The 18,086-nt window shown below is 38.2% G+C and overlaps 1 protein-coding gene across 1 annotated transcript in view; it reads left to right on the top strand.

Annotated features, from left to right (window-relative positions):
- The window catches only part of ryr2a (ryanodine receptor 2a (cardiac)), a 113,841-nt gene that overhangs the window by 62,575 nt on the left and 33,180 nt on the right, over positions 1-18,086 (top strand). Inside the window, exons 45-70 of the mRNA XM_089014691.1 lie at positions 118-229; positions 419-551; positions 1,436-1,539; positions 2,289-2,424; positions 2,562-2,748; positions 3,042-3,150; positions 3,227-3,347; positions 3,444-3,613; positions 4,876-5,096; positions 6,250-6,340; positions 6,474-6,614; positions 8,135-8,298; positions 8,505-8,583; positions 8,664-8,753; positions 9,178-9,318; positions 9,945-10,022; positions 10,130-10,205; positions 10,555-10,678; positions 11,688-11,803; positions 11,920-11,984; positions 12,081-12,202; positions 12,403-12,452; positions 14,827-14,887; positions 16,497-16,735; positions 16,964-17,045; positions 17,177-17,307. Of these exons, the coding sequence (XP_088870817.1) occupies positions 118-229; positions 419-551; positions 1,436-1,539; positions 2,289-2,424; positions 2,562-2,748; positions 3,042-3,150; positions 3,227-3,347; positions 3,444-3,613; positions 4,876-5,096; positions 6,250-6,340; positions 6,474-6,614; positions 8,135-8,298; positions 8,505-8,583; positions 8,664-8,753; positions 9,178-9,318; positions 9,945-10,022; positions 10,130-10,205; positions 10,555-10,678; positions 11,688-11,803; positions 11,920-11,984; positions 12,081-12,202; positions 12,403-12,452; positions 14,827-14,887; positions 16,497-16,735; positions 16,964-17,045; positions 17,177-17,307 (3,143 nt within the window). The remainder of the gene's footprint in view (positions 1-117; positions 230-418; positions 552-1,435; positions 1,540-2,288; positions 2,425-2,561; positions 2,749-3,041; positions 3,151-3,226; positions 3,348-3,443; positions 3,614-4,875; positions 5,097-6,249; positions 6,341-6,473; positions 6,615-8,134; positions 8,299-8,504; positions 8,584-8,663; positions 8,754-9,177; positions 9,319-9,944; positions 10,023-10,129; positions 10,206-10,554; positions 10,679-11,687; positions 11,804-11,919; positions 11,985-12,080; positions 12,203-12,402; positions 12,453-14,826; positions 14,888-16,496; positions 16,736-16,963; positions 17,046-17,176; positions 17,308-18,086) is intronic.

The following is an 18,086-nucleotide window of genomic DNA, read 5'->3' as shown; positions in this document are numbered from 1 at the left end:
ACAACTTTAAAAGTGTTAAGCTATGTCATTGGTGCTCTTTTTTTTTTGACTGTATTTTTGAAGTTTTCATATTTGGATAAGAACGGCAGGTAACAATGTATTTATTTTATTCTGCAGCGATATTATGAACAATAAAGTCTTCTACCAGCATCCGAACTTGATGAGAGCTTTGGGGATGCACGAGACCGTCATGGAGGTCATGGTGAACGTACTCGGTGGCGTTTCAAAGGTATCCAGAACTGCGTTAAACAGGATTAAAGATCTTTCTAGAGCATTCATTTTATATCTTTTTTTTGTCTCGCGTGAAAAGACCTTACCTTAACTTATCATAGTACCGTTTAGCAACTTCTATATAATGTTAATGTGTAGGGTTTTATTTCCTTGTTACCAATGTGTTATCATTACCGTTGTTTTGCAGGAAATCACCTTTCCTAAAATGGTGGCCAACTGCTGTCGTTTTCTTTGTTACTTTTGTCGAATCAGCCGTCAAAACCAAAAAGCCATGTTTGACCATCTCAGCTATCTGCTGGAAAACAGCAGCGTTGGCCTTGGTGAGTTACTATCCGAATAGAGCTACACAGTCATGAATAATATGCAATCGATGGAACCTCAAGGAAGGCACGGACTCTTTATTCCAATTAATGAAAAAAAAAGGATACGTGCGACTGACGAGTTGGTGTCGTTCGTCTGCGCTAAATTATAAAAAGCACTTACTGTAACTGCAACTAAAAAAAGTGCAACATAGTGGGGAACTTATACTAAATATCATATTTTCCGGCGTATAAGGCGCACCCAAGAGGCTTGATTTTCTTCAAAAGATGACCCTATGCCTTATACGCAGGAGCACCTTATACGTGAAGTAATATTGAAGGACAACAAACGTCGCAACTACTTTCAGCAGCTACTGACTCCATTTCCCCCTGTAGAGGAAGTAGTGCGTAACCCCAGCCTCTATTGTAGCGCCTTATAATGTGGTGTGCCTTATATTTGTAAAACATTTCGTTATTATATTTGAAAACCTTTTTTTATTCATAGGAGGTGCGCCTTCTATATGGAAAAAGTTAGAAAGTACACCATTCATTGGGGGTGCGCCTTATACTCCGGTGCGCCTTATACACCGCAAAATATGGTATTCTAAAAATAGCAATGATAATTCTAGAATGGCACACTGACAAACTGAAATTGCTGGTTACAATGAGCAAGGAAAAAAAATAATGCATAAGACAAAAAGCGCTTGCAAAGGCAAAGATAACACAGCAATGGAATAGCACAAGTGTACTGATTAATTGAATTGCTTCAATTCAGCATCCTCTGAGAAGTTTTATGGCATAAACTAAATGGACGTTTGGTATTCTTAGAAGGATACGGCGACGTCGTATTTTCAGGAAATGGAGTTTGTGTCCTTGACATTTCCACTGTCTTGCATTCTTCTTAGCGTCTCCATCGATGCGAGGAGCCACCCCTCTTGATGTTGCTGCCGCATCAGTCATGGATAACAATGAGTTGGCCCTTGCTTTGAGAGAACCAGATTTAGAGAAGGTGAAGCTCATCATATTGGGTCGTTTGAAACGTGTTTACCATCGCATTTGCAGGTTTGATAGAGAAATGTTCACCTCACTTAGCTACCTTAAGCGGTAGCTGATGATAAAGTGGCTGGAATTATTCACTCAATCGGTCCATTTAATGACAGCAATCCGTATTTTTCAGAGTTAAAACCCCAAAGAGTATTTTTAGCATGTGTAGAGACCTACTTTTTTTATGAAGTCTTCCCCCACTAAATGTAAAACCAATGCAGGACAATTGTGGTGGTGAAATGCTGACTAATTTCTCAACAAATACATAGATTGAAGCTAGTATTTTCTCAACTCCTCTGATGTTGCCGTATGATTAGATTTGGTGTAGGCGCATAGTGTTTGTTTTGAAGGTCGTGAAAAAAAAAACAACAGAAAAATAGGTCAAATGGGTGTCAAAGTCAAGGCCCGAGGGCCAAGTGTGGCCCGCCACATCATTTTATTCGGCCCGTGAAAGCAAATCAAGCATGTCAAGTGCCATGATGCTTGCTAAAGTGGTTTCCCCATATTCATAATGGCACTCAAGAAGGAACCAGGTGGCCCGTGGCAAAAAAAAAAAAAAGTTTGACACCCCTGTTTTACAAGCTCATGAAAAATTACACTTTGATTGATCTCACGGGATGCACATTTTTTCCGCTTGATGTCCTTCTTCTGTGTTTATTTTTCTTAATCAGTATAAATAAGGTTGATCATTCTTCTTCTTCTTCTTCTTCTAAGGTGGTTCAGTATCTGGCTGGCTGCGGACTGCAGAGCTGCATGATGCTGGGCTGTAAAGGATATCCCGACATTGGCTGGAACCCCGTCGAAGGAGAACGCTACCTTGACTTCTTGCGTTTTGCTGTATTTTGCAATGGTTAAAACGGAACTCTTGAATATTCACGCACTACTCTTTAGCTCCTCTTTCTTAAGTTGTAGAATGAATCAAATCTCGTTCTTGCCAAGGTTACTTACGCTCAATACTAAAATTGAGTTCTTGCTTTTTGATCATAGGTGAAAGTGTGGAAGAGAATGCTAACCTTGTGGTGAGACTTCTTATACGCCGACCCGAATGTTTCGGCCCAGCGCTTCGAGGAGAAGGCGGTGATGGATTGTTGGCCGCAATGGAAGAAGCAATTAAGATTTCCCTCGATCCCTTCAGGGATGGTCCTTCCTCTGCATCGGAAGGCAGCAACATTATGTAAGACAGTGCGCAAAATTAAAAAACATGTTACGCTCATAGTTATTTTTGAGATAGTACGAGTGAGTGAGTGTGTGTGTGAGTGAGCGTGAGTGAGAATGAGTGGACATGAAGTGAGTGAGTGAGATTGATTATTCTGTCTATTTTTGTCAAGATTTAGGATGAATCCACCAATAGTGACTGTTATAAAAAACAAATGCATCTAAATAAAACCATACACTCAAGTTCAAGTGCTATCCAATTGTGCGTCTGTGTTTGTGTTTATGTGTGTGTGTGCGTGCATGCCTCCATAGTAATGATGGGCTACAGGAAGAAAATGATACCATCCACTTGGGGAATGCCATCATGACCTTCTATGCAGCTCTCATTGACCTTCTTGGACGTTGCGGTCCAGAGATGCACGTGAGTGACACAAACACACACACACACACACAATTTTATCATAACATAATCTATCACTGTCATTGTTTTGTATCAGTTAATACATGCCGGTAAAGGTGAAGCAATCCGCATCAGAGCCATTCTAAGGTCTCTCATTCCCATTGAAGATCTTGTGGGTGTCATTTGTATTCCGTTCTCGATGCCGAGCCTGGGAAAAGGTAACTAACTACACGTACGTGTACAACATCGACACAAGCGCCATCTTCTATTCGTTTAGGCAAGAATACAAACTCCAGTTTTATTACCTCACCTAGATGGAGTGGTGTTGGAACCAGACATGTCAGCTGGCTTCTGTCCTGATCATAAAGCGGCCATGGTGTTGTTTTTGGACCGCGTATATGGTGTACAAGATCAGAATTTTCTTCTTCACCTGCTGGAAGTTGGATTCCTACCCGACCTCAGAGCTGCAGCTTCATTGGACACTGTTAGTTTGGGTTCTTTGCTGTGCGATCTATGGTTAAGATTTTTAATTTTGTTTGGGATCTTCAGATAGAAAATCGACTCACTTTTCTGGAGTCAATTAGGAGAATGCTTTAATGCTTAAACTACGGTCCTCGAGGCTTTCCCGCTTGTTTGTCATCTCTACCTGCTGCAAAACACCTGATTGAAATGATCAGATTATCAGCAATCCTTGCATATCAATCAGGTGTGTGGGAAACGTACAGGAAATCGACCCTCGAGGACTGGACTTTGAGACCCATGCTTTAATGAATACATTGAGCATTTTGTAGCCTATAATAATAACAATAATAATACATTTAACTTTCAAGTGCCTTTCTGAACACCAAAGGACACTTTACAATAAAAACAATACATAAAACAATATGACATTTTGATGTAGATTTCAACTTAATGCGGGCGTTATGGATGTTTACACTTTACCATACAGGAAGTTAATTTACAAAAAATGACTTTATATCTTGTTTAAAATACTTATTATAGTACATTTCTGACTCAGGAATAACATTATGTTCCCAATTATTAGGAGTTTGGCTATTTTTTTTCATACATATACATTACAGCTGGGGTGTCAAAACTCATTTTTATGGCGTGGGCCACATTGTAGTTATGGTTTCCTCAGAATTTGGGGAAACCAATGTGCCATCACCACATTTTACACGCAGAGCGCACAACATATTTAGGAATAATTAGTTTTCAAGAATAATGACTGTTATTGTGGTTTAGATGGGACAATTTGAAATTTTGGTTCAAGCATCATGGCCCTTGACTTTGACACCAGTGCTGTATAATATAATATAATATAATATAATATAATATAATATAAATAGGGAATAAGCTGAAAGGAAAAGAAGAAAATATAATATATAATATAATATAATATAATATATAATTAAATCTAATTAAATATAATTACATATAATATATAATATAATATAATTAAGATAATAATAATACATTTAATTTACAAGTTCCTTTGAAATCATCCAGGGCCACTTTACAATTGAAAGAGCAAGAAACACCAGCTCAATAAAACCATAAATAAAATGAGATAATAATAATAATAATAATAATAATAATATAGTATAGAAAGATTAGGATAATTCACGCAGAACTTTTAGCTTTCCTTTTTTCAAGTAACAATAAAATGTATGTCATTTTCATAATGTCATTCTTGTACGCCTCCCTCCGCACCCCTCTTTTCTTCCATGATTGTCTTTGTGTTAGGCAGCTCTCAGTGCCACAGACATGGCTCTCGCCCTCAATCGCTATCTGTGCGCCGCAGTATTGCCCTTACTGACAAAATGCGCGCCACTATTTGCGGGGACGGAGCCATTTGCATCGTTGATCGATTCTCTCCTTCACACGGTTTACCGTTTGTCCAAAGGCTGCTGCCTTACCAAAGCTCAGAGGGATGCCATTGAAGAGTGTCTTCTTGCCGTTTGCGGGTAAGAGGACAGTTTACTGTTTGACAATTGGATTGATGCTTTGGATGAGGGTTTGCAAATACGCTGTGGGTACTTCAGGACAGCCAATTTCACATTACATGCAGAATAATGCCTTTAAAGTTTGTTTTTATGAAAACGGTAAAGCACCAATGTAGTCCCCAAGGACGTGTTCTGCCCACAGTGATGAGAATTCTCTCTTTTTAAAGCAATCTGGACAGCCTGCATGCAACCGAATAAGACAACTCCTAATTATTGGATTGGATTGGATTGAATTACATTAGCCTTTATTAGTCTCTCAGTGGAGAAATTTACATTTCGCAGCAGCAAAGTCATGAAAGTAAATGGAAAGGGAGAAGTAGAAAAACAAAATACAGCACGTGCTGTATTTTGCCACTCTCGCGGGCGGCGCCATCCTGAAATCAAAACAATAACAAATAATGTGACACAACACAAACCACACAGAGTCATTCAATCTTAAACACTTTCGGTCCCCTCTTTGTTGTATGAAGCAAATCTAAATGAAAGAGGAAAGGATTAAAGCGTCCTTTTCACCAGTGGATCAGGGACGTCATGGTGGAACGTGCACGTCTACTACAAGCTACATGTTGAAAGCAAACGTGAAACTGTAGCATCCATTGACGAAAAGAGTCTCGCATCTCCTGTGCCACGTAAATCCGCTTCAATTCCAAGCCGCGACAGTTCCACATACGCATTTATGCACGGTTTTAACACTTTAATTCACATTTTTGTAACAGTTGAATGGAACCAATCGTTCTTTTGTTGTTTGTTGCCGTTTTCGAAAATGTTTGAACAAATTTAGAAAATTGGGCTGGCTCCTTCAGTCAATACATTAATTTGCTACTTGTAATTGAGCCTCTAGATGGCAGCACTTGGCACATCCAGGTAACAGCGCGACTGCCCAATGTATTAATTCTACATGCAGGCCTGATGTTATTGATGTTATAGCACAGGCTGCTGGCCGGATGAAAATTGACCAAGGGCCACATTTGGCCCCTGGGCCGGATTTTGGACATTTTGACATAAACCATATTTCTCTTGAAAATTGTGTGATTTAAACAAATTGAAACACGAATGAGTCTCACTGTTGTTATTTTCTGTTTCTGTTTCACTTTCTCCATTTTTTTTTCTGCAGTAAATTGCGACCTTCGATGATGCAGCATCTATTGAGGAGGCTTGTGTTTGACATTCCTTTGCTTAACGAACATACCAAGATGCCCTTGAAGGTGCGTCATGAGGGAATTTCAACTTTTCGTTCTTTCAGCAAATGCAACTAGACTTGAAATGATGTGTTTTAGAAACCCCCTTTTTGAAAATGGTCTTTTACAAAGCCTCAATTTTATTTATTTTTTCAAACAGCTTTTGACCAATCACTTTGAGCGTTGCTGGAAATACTACTGCCTGACCGAAGGTTGGGGAGGTTTTGGTGCCTCGTCTGATGAAGAACTTCACCTTTCGAGGAAATTATTCTGGGGACTATTTGATGCTCTCTCTCAAAAGGTATGAAGAAATGTAGCTCAATTTAATTGAACCTTGTAGTCATTGAAATTTGTTTTGAAAGGTTTACGGTTTGTTTGAGATGCATATAAACCAAAAAATAAATGTCATCAGAGGGGTAAAATGACAGTCTGATTTTATTTCATTTCAAACAGATGACATTTGAGTTGACTTTTTAAAAGACGAAAAGCTACAGATTGCAGGAGGTGGCCAATTCCAGAGTTGGGGATCAGTGCCAACAAAAAAAAAAAATGTTTCCAAATACTATCAGGATGCAAACAGAGGAGATGGATCATACAGCAGCGGTGTTCTATACTGAGGCGACCAATATTCAGATTAAGGCCGAAATTACACTTTCTCAAACATTCAGAAGAACTCTTGAAAAAGTTACAAGAATGTCAAACTCATTTTTTGTAGTTATGGTTTCCTCTCGGGGGCCATTATGAATTATGGGGAATGTTTTATCCCCTCCACGTATTACATATACAGCACAGAACAAATTCTGGAGTAAATAGTTTTCTAATTTAAAGTAAAAAAACAATGTCGGTTATTGTGGTTTGCATGGAACAATGTGAAATTTTGGTTTGGACTTTAGCAAGCATCACGGAAAGTAAATTGGATTTTCTTTCCCGGGCCGAATAAAACGATGCGGTGGGCCAGATTTGCCCCACGCACCTTGATTTAGACACCTGTGATGTAAGGGATTGGACAGATTGGCTAGATAGCAATCGAGCTAGATAGCTAGCTCTCTTTCTATTTAGTTATTGGATTGGATTGGATTGGATATGCCTTTACTGTGAGACTAATAAAGGCATATCCAATCCAATCCAATAACTAAATAGAAAGAGAGCTAGCTATCTAGCTCGATTGCTATCTAGCTTGATTGCTAGCCAGCTAGTTAAATCTCTGGCTAGCTCGATAGATAAGCATCAAATTTCAGCTTTCAAATTTGATTTCCTTTCGGGGCCAGATTTGGCCCGCGGGCCGTGACTTTGACACCTGTGCTCTACATATACAGATTAATTGTTATCAAGGGGTCGACAACCGTAAATGTTGAAACGGCCATATTGGACCAAAAAACAAACACATTTAAAGCCTTATATAAGCCTCATAATTTAGACAACCTATGCCTTATGTATGTCCATTAGCTATATTAGCATACTATCATAATTACAAAATTGTTTACAAATACATCATAAGCCTTCATGATTAAATCTGTTGAAGGGTGCCGCCTCTAGTTTTTAAGTTCATAACAATATGGATGAATTACTGTGTTTCATTGCTTTGAAATGATAGAAATGTAATTAAAAAATCCGTTTTTTAAATGTAATGTTTATTTTCAGGAAAGGAAAAAAAACCAAAATGGAATGTGCGTTGTGTGAACACATCTGGGCAACAAACAGTGCAATTGAACGCAGCATGTATTTAGATGTGTTGAATCATCTGTTCTCCTCAGTTATATCGAATAAATGTATCAAAATAGTTATTTAAATGGGGATATATGTGTGTCTTTGTTTGTTCAGCCTTATGACCAGGAGCTGTTTAAGGTTGCGTTGTCATGCCTTAGCGCAGTGGGAGGAGCTCTTCCTCCAGATTATATGGAGTCGAAATACATGGCCATGATGGACAAACAATCATCAATGGATTCTGAAGGAAACTTTACTCCACAGCCTGCAGATACTGCCAAGTATAGATATTTTTTGTATTCATAGTTTTGAATGTCTATCAGAGATGACCTATTTACTTACTGACTATTAAAATGCTGCGAGATACACTCGTGAAATTTCTGTTGCTCAACTAAAATGGAAAGTGACTGAGATGTACTTACGCACAATGCCGAAAGAATCTAAAACGCATTACGAGTCTCAATATTACTCTTGTTTTGTCTTATAGCGTGTTGGTCCCAGAAAAATTAGACAGTTTCATAGCCAGATATGCAGAGCATAACCATGAGAAGTGGTGTTTCGAAAAGGTACGTCTTTGTCCATTCATATTCCTTAGAATTAACTTAAATGTTGCGATTTTATGGCATATCTCTTTTTTTACTTCCAGTTTTCCAATGGCTTCGCATATGGAGAAAATACATGTGAAATAACCAAGAGCCACAATTTCTTGAAGCCTTTTAAAGCACTCTCTGAGAAGGTAATGGACATTTGCCTCTTCATTTACTGTATTTGTTTATTTATTTGTTTACTGATTATATAATCTACATTTGCCCCTGTATTTATTTATGTATTCATTGATCTATTTATTCTTTCATCTATTTTTTTGTTTTATCTATTAATTTATTTTGTATTGAGTTATTGTGAATAACCAAAGTTATTGGGTTTTAACACTGTCAACATCTCAACTCAGAAATATATAGTCTGACTAAACACAAAGATAATAACGCAGAGTTTGGGTTCTGGATCGTGTGATTGTCCAATTTTGGGGTATGACTTTCTGGATGCAGAATACAAAAGTGTTTTTGTCTGACAAATTGTTTCTACAGTGGTTGGAAAAGTCTTGCGTATATCTGTGTTTCGAGAAAACCGGATCTGGTCTCATATTGGCTGATTTGCTTTAGGATAAAGAATTCTACTATTTGCCAATCAGAGAGTCGCTCAAGACCATGCTTTCTTGGAGCTGGAGTATCAGCAGGATACGAGAGAGTGACTCTTCAAGCCTCCACAACAACAAATCTCGGAGGATATCACTTGCTAGCCAGGTACCATTTTCGGAACATTTACTGCTCGTGTAGCATGTTGGACAAAACTATTACATACCCACCATTAATAGTCATAATGTATTTGCACCTTACTTGGTTTGTATTGATCCATTCTTTGTGTTTGTATTCTTTTTTTCACATTTTGAAGGGACACTTTGCTTTTTCTTTAGTTTTACTCTCTGTCCTGTACTTTCTCGAGCAATATGATGTTTTTAATGAAACATAAAACAACCTTTTCCAGTGGTTAAGCAGACTCTCCACATTCAATAAAGGTGACTTCAATATGCTGTTCACACTTGGGTGGAATAGATTTGTCATCTCCACCCGCCTTATTGGGATAATAATTGAATAAACATGCTAAAAATCGCTTAGCCTAACCGCTGAGCTGTGAAAAAAAAATATTTCTCTGACACTGTTTAAAAAAAATTGTGTCAACGAGCCACGGTTATTCAAAACAACTCGAGTTTTTTGAACAGTTGCCTTGTGATTGACCAGTCCGGTGCCTTGTCTGGATTTCGCCCCAAGATAGGCTCGAGCGTGACCTTGAACAAGAGAAGCAGTTTCGAAAATGGATGAATTTAAAAAAAAGCTTTTTTAATAACAAAAAGTAATCATTTGTTCCTCAGCTGTCCTACGAAGGTGCTCAATGTTACAATCCAAGACCAATTGATATGAGCAACGTTACACTCTCCAGAGACACACAGGTATTGAATATGTCGTATCAAAAGACGCATGCGGATACCAACAAACCACTATATTTAAGAGTTTAAAAAATGACCTGTACAAGCCAACAGTCAAATGTGTTTTGCAGTCAATGGCGGAGCTGCTTGCGGAGAACTTTCACAACATCTGGGCTCGAAAAAAGAAAATGGAGCTTGAAGCCAAAGGTGTGGTACAGAAAATAGAGTGGCTTTCACGCATTCATATGTTTCAGTTTGATGTCTAGCAAACTGTTACGGATTGTCCATATTTTGGTCGACAAGCTAATGATCACAAAATGGAGTTCCAGATATGGCAAAAAAATAATAATCAAGGGTCGCATTACTCAAACAAGTTGAAAAGAAGTCGCTTATTTTCTGATTGTAACCAGGAAGTAAGTTCCTTGTGTCAATATATCGTGAGGTGAAGTTCTGTCACTCAACAGCTCTGAAAAGTATTTCTGATATTCGACCAAGATCATATTTTTTCCACAGATACATTGGAGTGCTTATTTTATTTCTTGCCTCTACATGCCAGGTGGAGGAAATCACCCCTTATTGGTTCCCTTCGATACACTGACTGCCAAAGAGAAATTAAAAGACAGACAAAAAGCACAAGATATCCTGAAGTTCCTCCAGATCAATGGTTACATTGTGTCAAGGTAGGAATTATATTTATACCCATGTGAAAGTTGGTATGATTAATAATAATACATTACATTTTAAGCACCTTTCAAAGCTCTCAAGGACACTTTACAGTCACAGGCAAGCATAGGTACTATCATAAATAAAATACGATACAATCACAAATAGAATGCAATTGTCACGTTTTGCGAGGTGGTGATGACGGGTGCGGATCCCAAAAAGCAGGCAGGAGGGAGCAGAAGGTTGTGTTTGACAAATTGTATTAACATAAAGTCAGCAGGAACAAAATCTAAAACATCAAAATCATCTGAACAGAAAAAATACAAATTATCAAAAGAAAACCAAGATTAAAAGTCCGCCAAGGAGAAACAAACACATGCACCGCACACAATGCATTCAACAGCATACAATGACATTTAACAATTACCCGACACCGAATGGTCGTGCCGGGAGTCCTTTTAAGTGTCACTGATTGTAACGACCAGCACCTGTGCAGGTGCAGGCGGGACCGACAGCGCCACTCGGTCGCCAACCAGATCATGACAGATCTGGTTGATCATCTCTGGATTTATTCCTACATTTATCTCCTACATGAAGATGACAGGTTAACAGCCCGTGTCTGTTTACGTCAGATAGACCCCAGGTTTCTATGTACTTCCATTGTGGACCTTGTGTTCGGCGGCTAACTAACTTTGAAACTTTAAATATGATAATGTCTATTCTCTATCAATAAATAATAAAGAAAAAAAAAGTTATTATCCTGTGACTGTAAAGTGTCCTTGAGAGTTTTGAAAGGCGTTTAGAAAAAAAAAAGTATTATTATTATAAATCAGTGAAAATAAATTCAAGATGAACCAAACAAGTGGGTTTTGAAGCAATCAGCATCACCAGGATGTTGATTCAAAATATAAAACTAAACATATGTCGTTTACTGTGCCGACTTTAATAAAACCAGCCGCATTTTATGCCCCTACTAGATTTCATGACAAACAATATCTGCACGGAGACTTTGTTTCTTATTTTCAGAGGTGTGAAGTCACAGGAGTTGGACTCCCCAGCCATCGAGAAGCGGTTTGCCTACACCTTCCTTCAGCAGCTCATCAAATGCGTCGACCAGGCACACGAGCTCATGATGAAGTCTGGTGAGACTCATTTTATAACAGTTGTTACTTTATTCGGTTTTGACGAGGTTCATTGTAAAAGATGGCCCAATCTGGACAACAAAAATGGACTATTAGCGATTTGATTCTCTCTCTAGACATCAGAACAAGACAAAAGGGAGTAAAAAATCCTCATGAACAGCAGATGAAATTCTTTGGAAAGGTCAGAACTGCATTCAAAAACCAATGAAAAAAATTGTAGTAGACCCTGGGATTTTTTTCTCCACATTTCCACCAATTGTCCATTTTTAATCTACAGGTCGTCTTGCCATTGGTTGATCAGTACTTCAAAAACCATCGACTGTACTTCTTATCCACATCCATTCATCCCATAAGTAGCGGTGGCCATGCCTCCAACAAGGAGAAAGAGATGGTTACGAGGTAATTGTGACAAAAAAATAGCAGTCATAAGACTTGGCGAAATTCCATACTGGTCCTTGAAATTGTAACTAGACATCTGAATGTCTGAATGTTGTTTGTCATTCCCCTTTGTCTTTTTTCCTCTTGGATGTTTCACGACAGCTTTTTAATTTGTTTCTTCTTTCCTCCCTGCCTCTTTTTCATCAATTATTTTTTTCTAGTCTTTTCTGCAAACTGGGAGTACTTGTCAAAAATAGGATATCCTTCTTTGGTAAGAATAGTTTATGGCACGGGTGTCAAAGTCAAGGCCCGGGGGCCAAATCTGGCCCGCCACGTCATTTTATTCGGCCCACAAAAGCAAATCACACTTTCTTCACAAATTCTATGATGCGTGATAAAGTCTGAACCGAAATTTCAAATGCTAACATTTAAACCATAATAAGAGTCATTATTTTTTACTTCAAATTTGAGAGGAAACCGTTACTACAATGTGGCCTGCGGCAAAAAAAATGAGTTTGACACCCATGGTTTATGGCTATTGCTTGCGCTTCTGATCACATGCTTAAACTCCCATCCAAACCCACCCCTCTGTTTAAAAAAAACAAAAAGAAAAAAAAACAATACTCCATTATATTTGGATTTGCATGAATCCAGTATACAGACGCTCCCCAACTTACGAACAAGATACGTTTGTAAGGTGAATTTATTCGTAAATTGCCTCCGGACCAGTTGTGTCCATAATTTGTAAAATCACTTCAAATAACTTCCACTGAGCGTATTTTACAAAGATTCCACCCCATATAGCCATATTTTACGTTTTAAGACTTGCGCTGAATATTCAGGAAGTCTTGTTTTCGAGTTGATGACGATTCCTGACGTGACGTCACATCTGGAACGCCCCTGACCGAGAAAGCGACTCACATAATGCATTTTGGGTACTTTGTTTGGTTTGAAAACTTCGTGTTGATGGCGAAATCAGAAGGAAAACACATAAATAACGCGATGGTGAATCATTGTGTGTTGCACCAAGTCTACTATTTGACACTAGTTGACACAAATTCCCAGCAGACAAATCAGCCCATTTCCAACGGAGCTTGGGTGCCATCTTTTGCATTTTCTGGGTGCTACATTGGAGTCAAGACGCCTCAAAATGAGACGGAAGGATTTCTTTAATCGATTGCAAACATGTATGCTTTCCTCTTCAGAACTACAGTAAAGTCTCGTTATATCGATATTCAAGGGAGTCCGAAAAAATATCGATATAACCGGGACTATCGATATATCCGACCCTGTTTGCATGTAATTTTATCCGTGCGTGCATAGAAATAGTATCGATATAACCGGGACTATCGATATATCCGATATCGATATAACGAGACTTTACTGTATTTGAATCATATTCATAACTAGGAAACAAAAAAAATGTGTCAGTTGTCCTTTAAGGTTCATATAAGTATGTTTAAGGCTTGTATAAGTAACCTGTATTGGTTTGTACTGAAAAAATAAACATTTAACAAAATATATGCTCTATAATGATATGTACATGTACAACTGGGGAGAATACCGCATATGTTACTATAAAAATGTTCATACGTACCCTTGTTTGTAACTAGAATGTTCGTTCGAAAGTTGAGGAACGTCTGTACCGTATTTTCTGGTGTATAAGGCGCAGCCAAAAGCCTTAATTTTCTTGAAAAGATGGCCCTACGCCTTATACGGCAGTGCGCCTTATATGTGAAGTAACATTGAGCCACTACAGGTCTTGGACTACTGTCGGCAGCCATTGACTTGATTTCCCCTTTTTATTGCGTAACCCCAGCCTCTACTGTGGAGCCTTATAGTGTGGTGGGCCTTATATTTGGAAAAAAATATATATATTTCTATATTATATTTGCAAAACTTTTTTATTCATTGAAGGTGCGCCTTATATATGGAAAACATTTGAAAATACACTATTCATTGAGTGTGTACCTGATACTCCGGAGCGCCTTATACACGGGAAAATATGGTAATTTGATCTAATGTGGAAAGTGTTTTTTAGCAAACGGTAACTGAGTGATATCCTACACCAAGGTGTGTGTATGCATGTGTGTGTGCGCAAAAGCTTTTAAAGGGATTTGTTTCATTCATGAGCGTTTGCAACGAATGCAATTGATTCCTAAAGTGAATTCTTTTAGCTGTTGATCTACATTGCCACCCTCGCCTGTCATCATGAGCTGTATCAAAAGAAGCAGAAGGATGAATGTTGCTGTTTCTTTTGTGGACAAACCAAATTGAACTTTTTTGCTAATAAGTATGCAATAGAACAAACCACCGGAAGAAGTCTGACGTGTGCCACCAGAACATCAGGTCATGTTTTTTTATGTATGAAAGGAACCACACTTAAATATTAGTCAACCACTGAAATTATTAGACGGATCGTAATATATGCATAGATTTTGAGGCAGATTGATTGCGGTTTAATGACAGGGTGACTTGAAGCAATTGTTTACATTCAGCATAGCGGTTATGCAGTTGCTATATGCCATACCCCGAACCCCCCACTCCTCCTGTGGCTTTCACATCACATTATTTTATGTTTACTTCCTTTTTTTCTTTCATTTTGCTTAAAATTGTCTTTTCTGATTGCTCATTTCCTATTTTAGGTAATAATGCCACATCCATTGTAAACTGCTTGCAGATCTTGGGGCAAAGTCTGGATGCCAGGTAAGGGTGGTAAAAATGGATGTATTATAAAGTTGTGTTCGTACCTCAACAGACAGATTAACTTTGAATATGCAACCAATGCACATTAATACCAACGCAAAAGTTTCAAAAACTGGATAATGCTTCACAATTTTGTGCCATTTTGTGTCAAGTAGAAATACAGTATTAACAAAGTACTTTTGTTTGTGTTGCTAAGGTCATAACATTTGAAAGAAAAAAAGACGGGTTAACAATATTTTTTTTTACGTTTGAATTAGTGTCAAAATAACTGCAAAAAGAAGAGAAAAAAAATATGTCGCTCACTGGTGTTAAAGTCAAGGCCCGGGGGCCAGATCTGTCCCGCCGCATCATTTTATTCGGCCCGTGAAAGCAAATCAAGCATTTCAAGTACTGTAATGCTTGCTAAAGTCGGAACCAAAATTTCAAATTGTTATACGTAAACCACACTAACAGTCATTATTCTTGACTTCGGGTTTGAAAAGTAGTTGTTCATTAATTTGTTCTATATGTAATATGTGTATTGTAGCCTATATATCACAAATGTGTCAGAAGCGCTGCCGTTCTGCCACTCACAGTCAAATCTTCGCATATTTTGCCCTTGATTTTAAAAATATTCTGGATTTGGATATTTGTCAATACAATGATTGATAATAAAAGCAGACTAACTAATTCAATACGTCTGTGTAAGCTCTCATTGATACAGGAGTGGTCCATCGATGACAAGGTTCTTCAGCCGTCATCTGTACAAATTTGAAGGTGTCGGACGTTTCGCTTCTTATCCAAGAGGCTTCGTCAGTAAACTAAAACATTTTGCTGGTAGTTTTGGTCCTATATATATATCCCTATATTCTGATGATACTAAAAGGAGAGGAGTAGCAGTACCTTACATTGCAGCGGTTTCAAATAAACTACTCATTTCAAACCGATCAACACTTTCAGGCAAGAATTAGTGCATCCAAAAGATAGGCTGCCAAATGAAAATTGTCAAGGGCAATACATTGGGGAGACTGAACAAATTCTCAAAAAAAGACTATCAACATCGCAGGGATAATACTAGTGGGCCTCAATCGGTAGTACATATGCACCTAAAAGCTAGCAACCGCTCATTTGACGACAAGGAGGTTAAAATCTTAGTGAAAGAAAATAGATGGTTTGAAAGGGGAGTAAAAGAAGCTATTTTCATAAAACAGCAAAACCCTTCACTTAATCGCCATGGTGGGGCGAGGTTTAATTGGGCTCATTCATACAACAGACCTCTGAGGCAACATAGGCTTAGTTATGCTGATGAGATGATACCAGAGAAAATGGGGCAATGAGGTCAGTTGTAGATCCCATCATCAGGCAGGACAATAGAAGTAATCAGTGTAGCCTCAGGGAATAGTCCCCTGCTCCCCCCAACCTGAGAGCAGGGACCTATCATAGCAGAGTCCGGCACAGCCACGTCTGGACAGTAGGACTATATTAGGACCAAAACTACCAGCAACATTTTTTCGTTAGATGACGAAGCCTCTTGGATGAGAAGCGAACCGTCCGACACCTTGAAAGAAGTACAGATGACGGCTGAAGAAACCTTCTCATTGATAACTAATTCAATGTTATCCTGTATTAGGACAGTGATGAAGACAGGCTTGGGGTCAGTCAAGACAGCACTTCAGTCCTACTTTGACAGCGCAGCGGAAGCTCTGGAGAAGACGCAAGAGAACTTGAAGCTTGGTCAATTTACTCACAGCAAAGAACAGCCCACGGGGGTCCCTCAGATCATCAACTACACGACGTTTGGCTTGCTTCCGATCCTGTCTTCCTTGTTTGAACATATTGGGAAGAATAATTTTGGAGAAGATCTGATATGTACGTCCATCTGCTTTATTTTAATTGTAAATGTTTTTTTTAAATTCAATTATAGGCGACAGATTTGCTCCTGTTTGTTTTTCTACACGTATATACGTAGTTACACTTGCGAAAGTCAATAAAGGGAGACATTTTGAAACTTGAAAATTCTACAATGAATTTTCAAACGTTACCCATGAAAGTGAATTGATGAATTGATTTTTTTATTTTTTTGATTCTCTTAATTAGCCGATGAGGTCCAGATTTGCTGTTACCGAATCCTCAACAGCCTCTATTTTCTGGGAACCAATGAAAGCATATATGTTGAGCGGTATGTATGCCAAGCATTCATACTCACAAAACTTAGTCATTTGTCTTCTTTTGTTGGACTATTTTAAAGAAAATTATTGATACATACTTTATTTTTCATTTGAAATTTGATTGATGTTTTTTTTTTTCCAGACATCGGCCAGCATTAGGAAAATGTTTAGCTGCTTTCTCAACAGCCTTTCCGGTGGCCTTCCTTGAACCTCACATCAACAATTTTAACAACTTCTCAATCTACAACAGCAAAAGACCTAAAGACAGAAATGGTAGTATTTAATTCTTTTTTAACTTGCCGCATTAAAATAGTAACACAACTGATTTTAAACATATTTCAGTTTATGCTGTACATACATTTTAAGAGTGCTTTTAACTCATTCACTGCCATTCACACATTTATTCGGGAATCGAAAAGCATGACACGGAGCGCCAATCCTCAATTTGTTTGGGTTTTGTTTTTTCTTGCGAGGGGTTCTGATAAAGCGCTGGTCAGACCTCTGGAAATGTTTTTTTTTTTACATTTCACAGGGGGCAGCATTTCCCTTTTTCCATGTTAGCGCTTTGCTCCAGCTTCAGCTGTTGTTAAAGCGTGATATAAACCAATATGTACGTATGTATTGCATTATATTTTGTACAGACGCCCCATTTCAAGCGCCAATAATTCCAAACCCATATAATTTAGGAATTAACTCTTTTTTTTCTGATGAATGAAGAGTCTAATGGTCCTTATGCCTCATTAAATGTTTATGTAGTCCTAAAACTCAATATTCTGTCTTGTAGTTTGAGTGAAAATGACAAAAACCCTGGCACTGGAGCATAGTCTGGCAGTGAATGAGTTAAGTGTGACATTAAAGGACAACTGACACAATTTTTTTTTGTTTCATAACTGACATGAGAAAAACGTTTTGTAGCATCTAAAATACCCGAAACACGCAGGCTGATATTTTTAGTCAAATGCAAAACACCAATAAAAATGACTTCAAGTGTCCAGAATCTGCAAAAAAATGAAACCGGAAGTGGCCAGTTTCAGAAGGCCCGCCCCCTTGTT

This window comes from Hippocampus bargibanti, linkage group LG15 (assembly GCF_051943395.1).
Source record: "Hippocampus bargibanti isolate YZ-2025 linkage group LG15, ASM5194339v1, whole genome shotgun sequence".
NCBI classification, from domain to species: domain Eukaryota; kingdom Metazoa; phylum Chordata; class Actinopteri; order Syngnathiformes; family Syngnathidae; genus Hippocampus; species Hippocampus bargibanti.
This window is presented reverse-complemented; position numbering and strand designations above follow the sequence as displayed.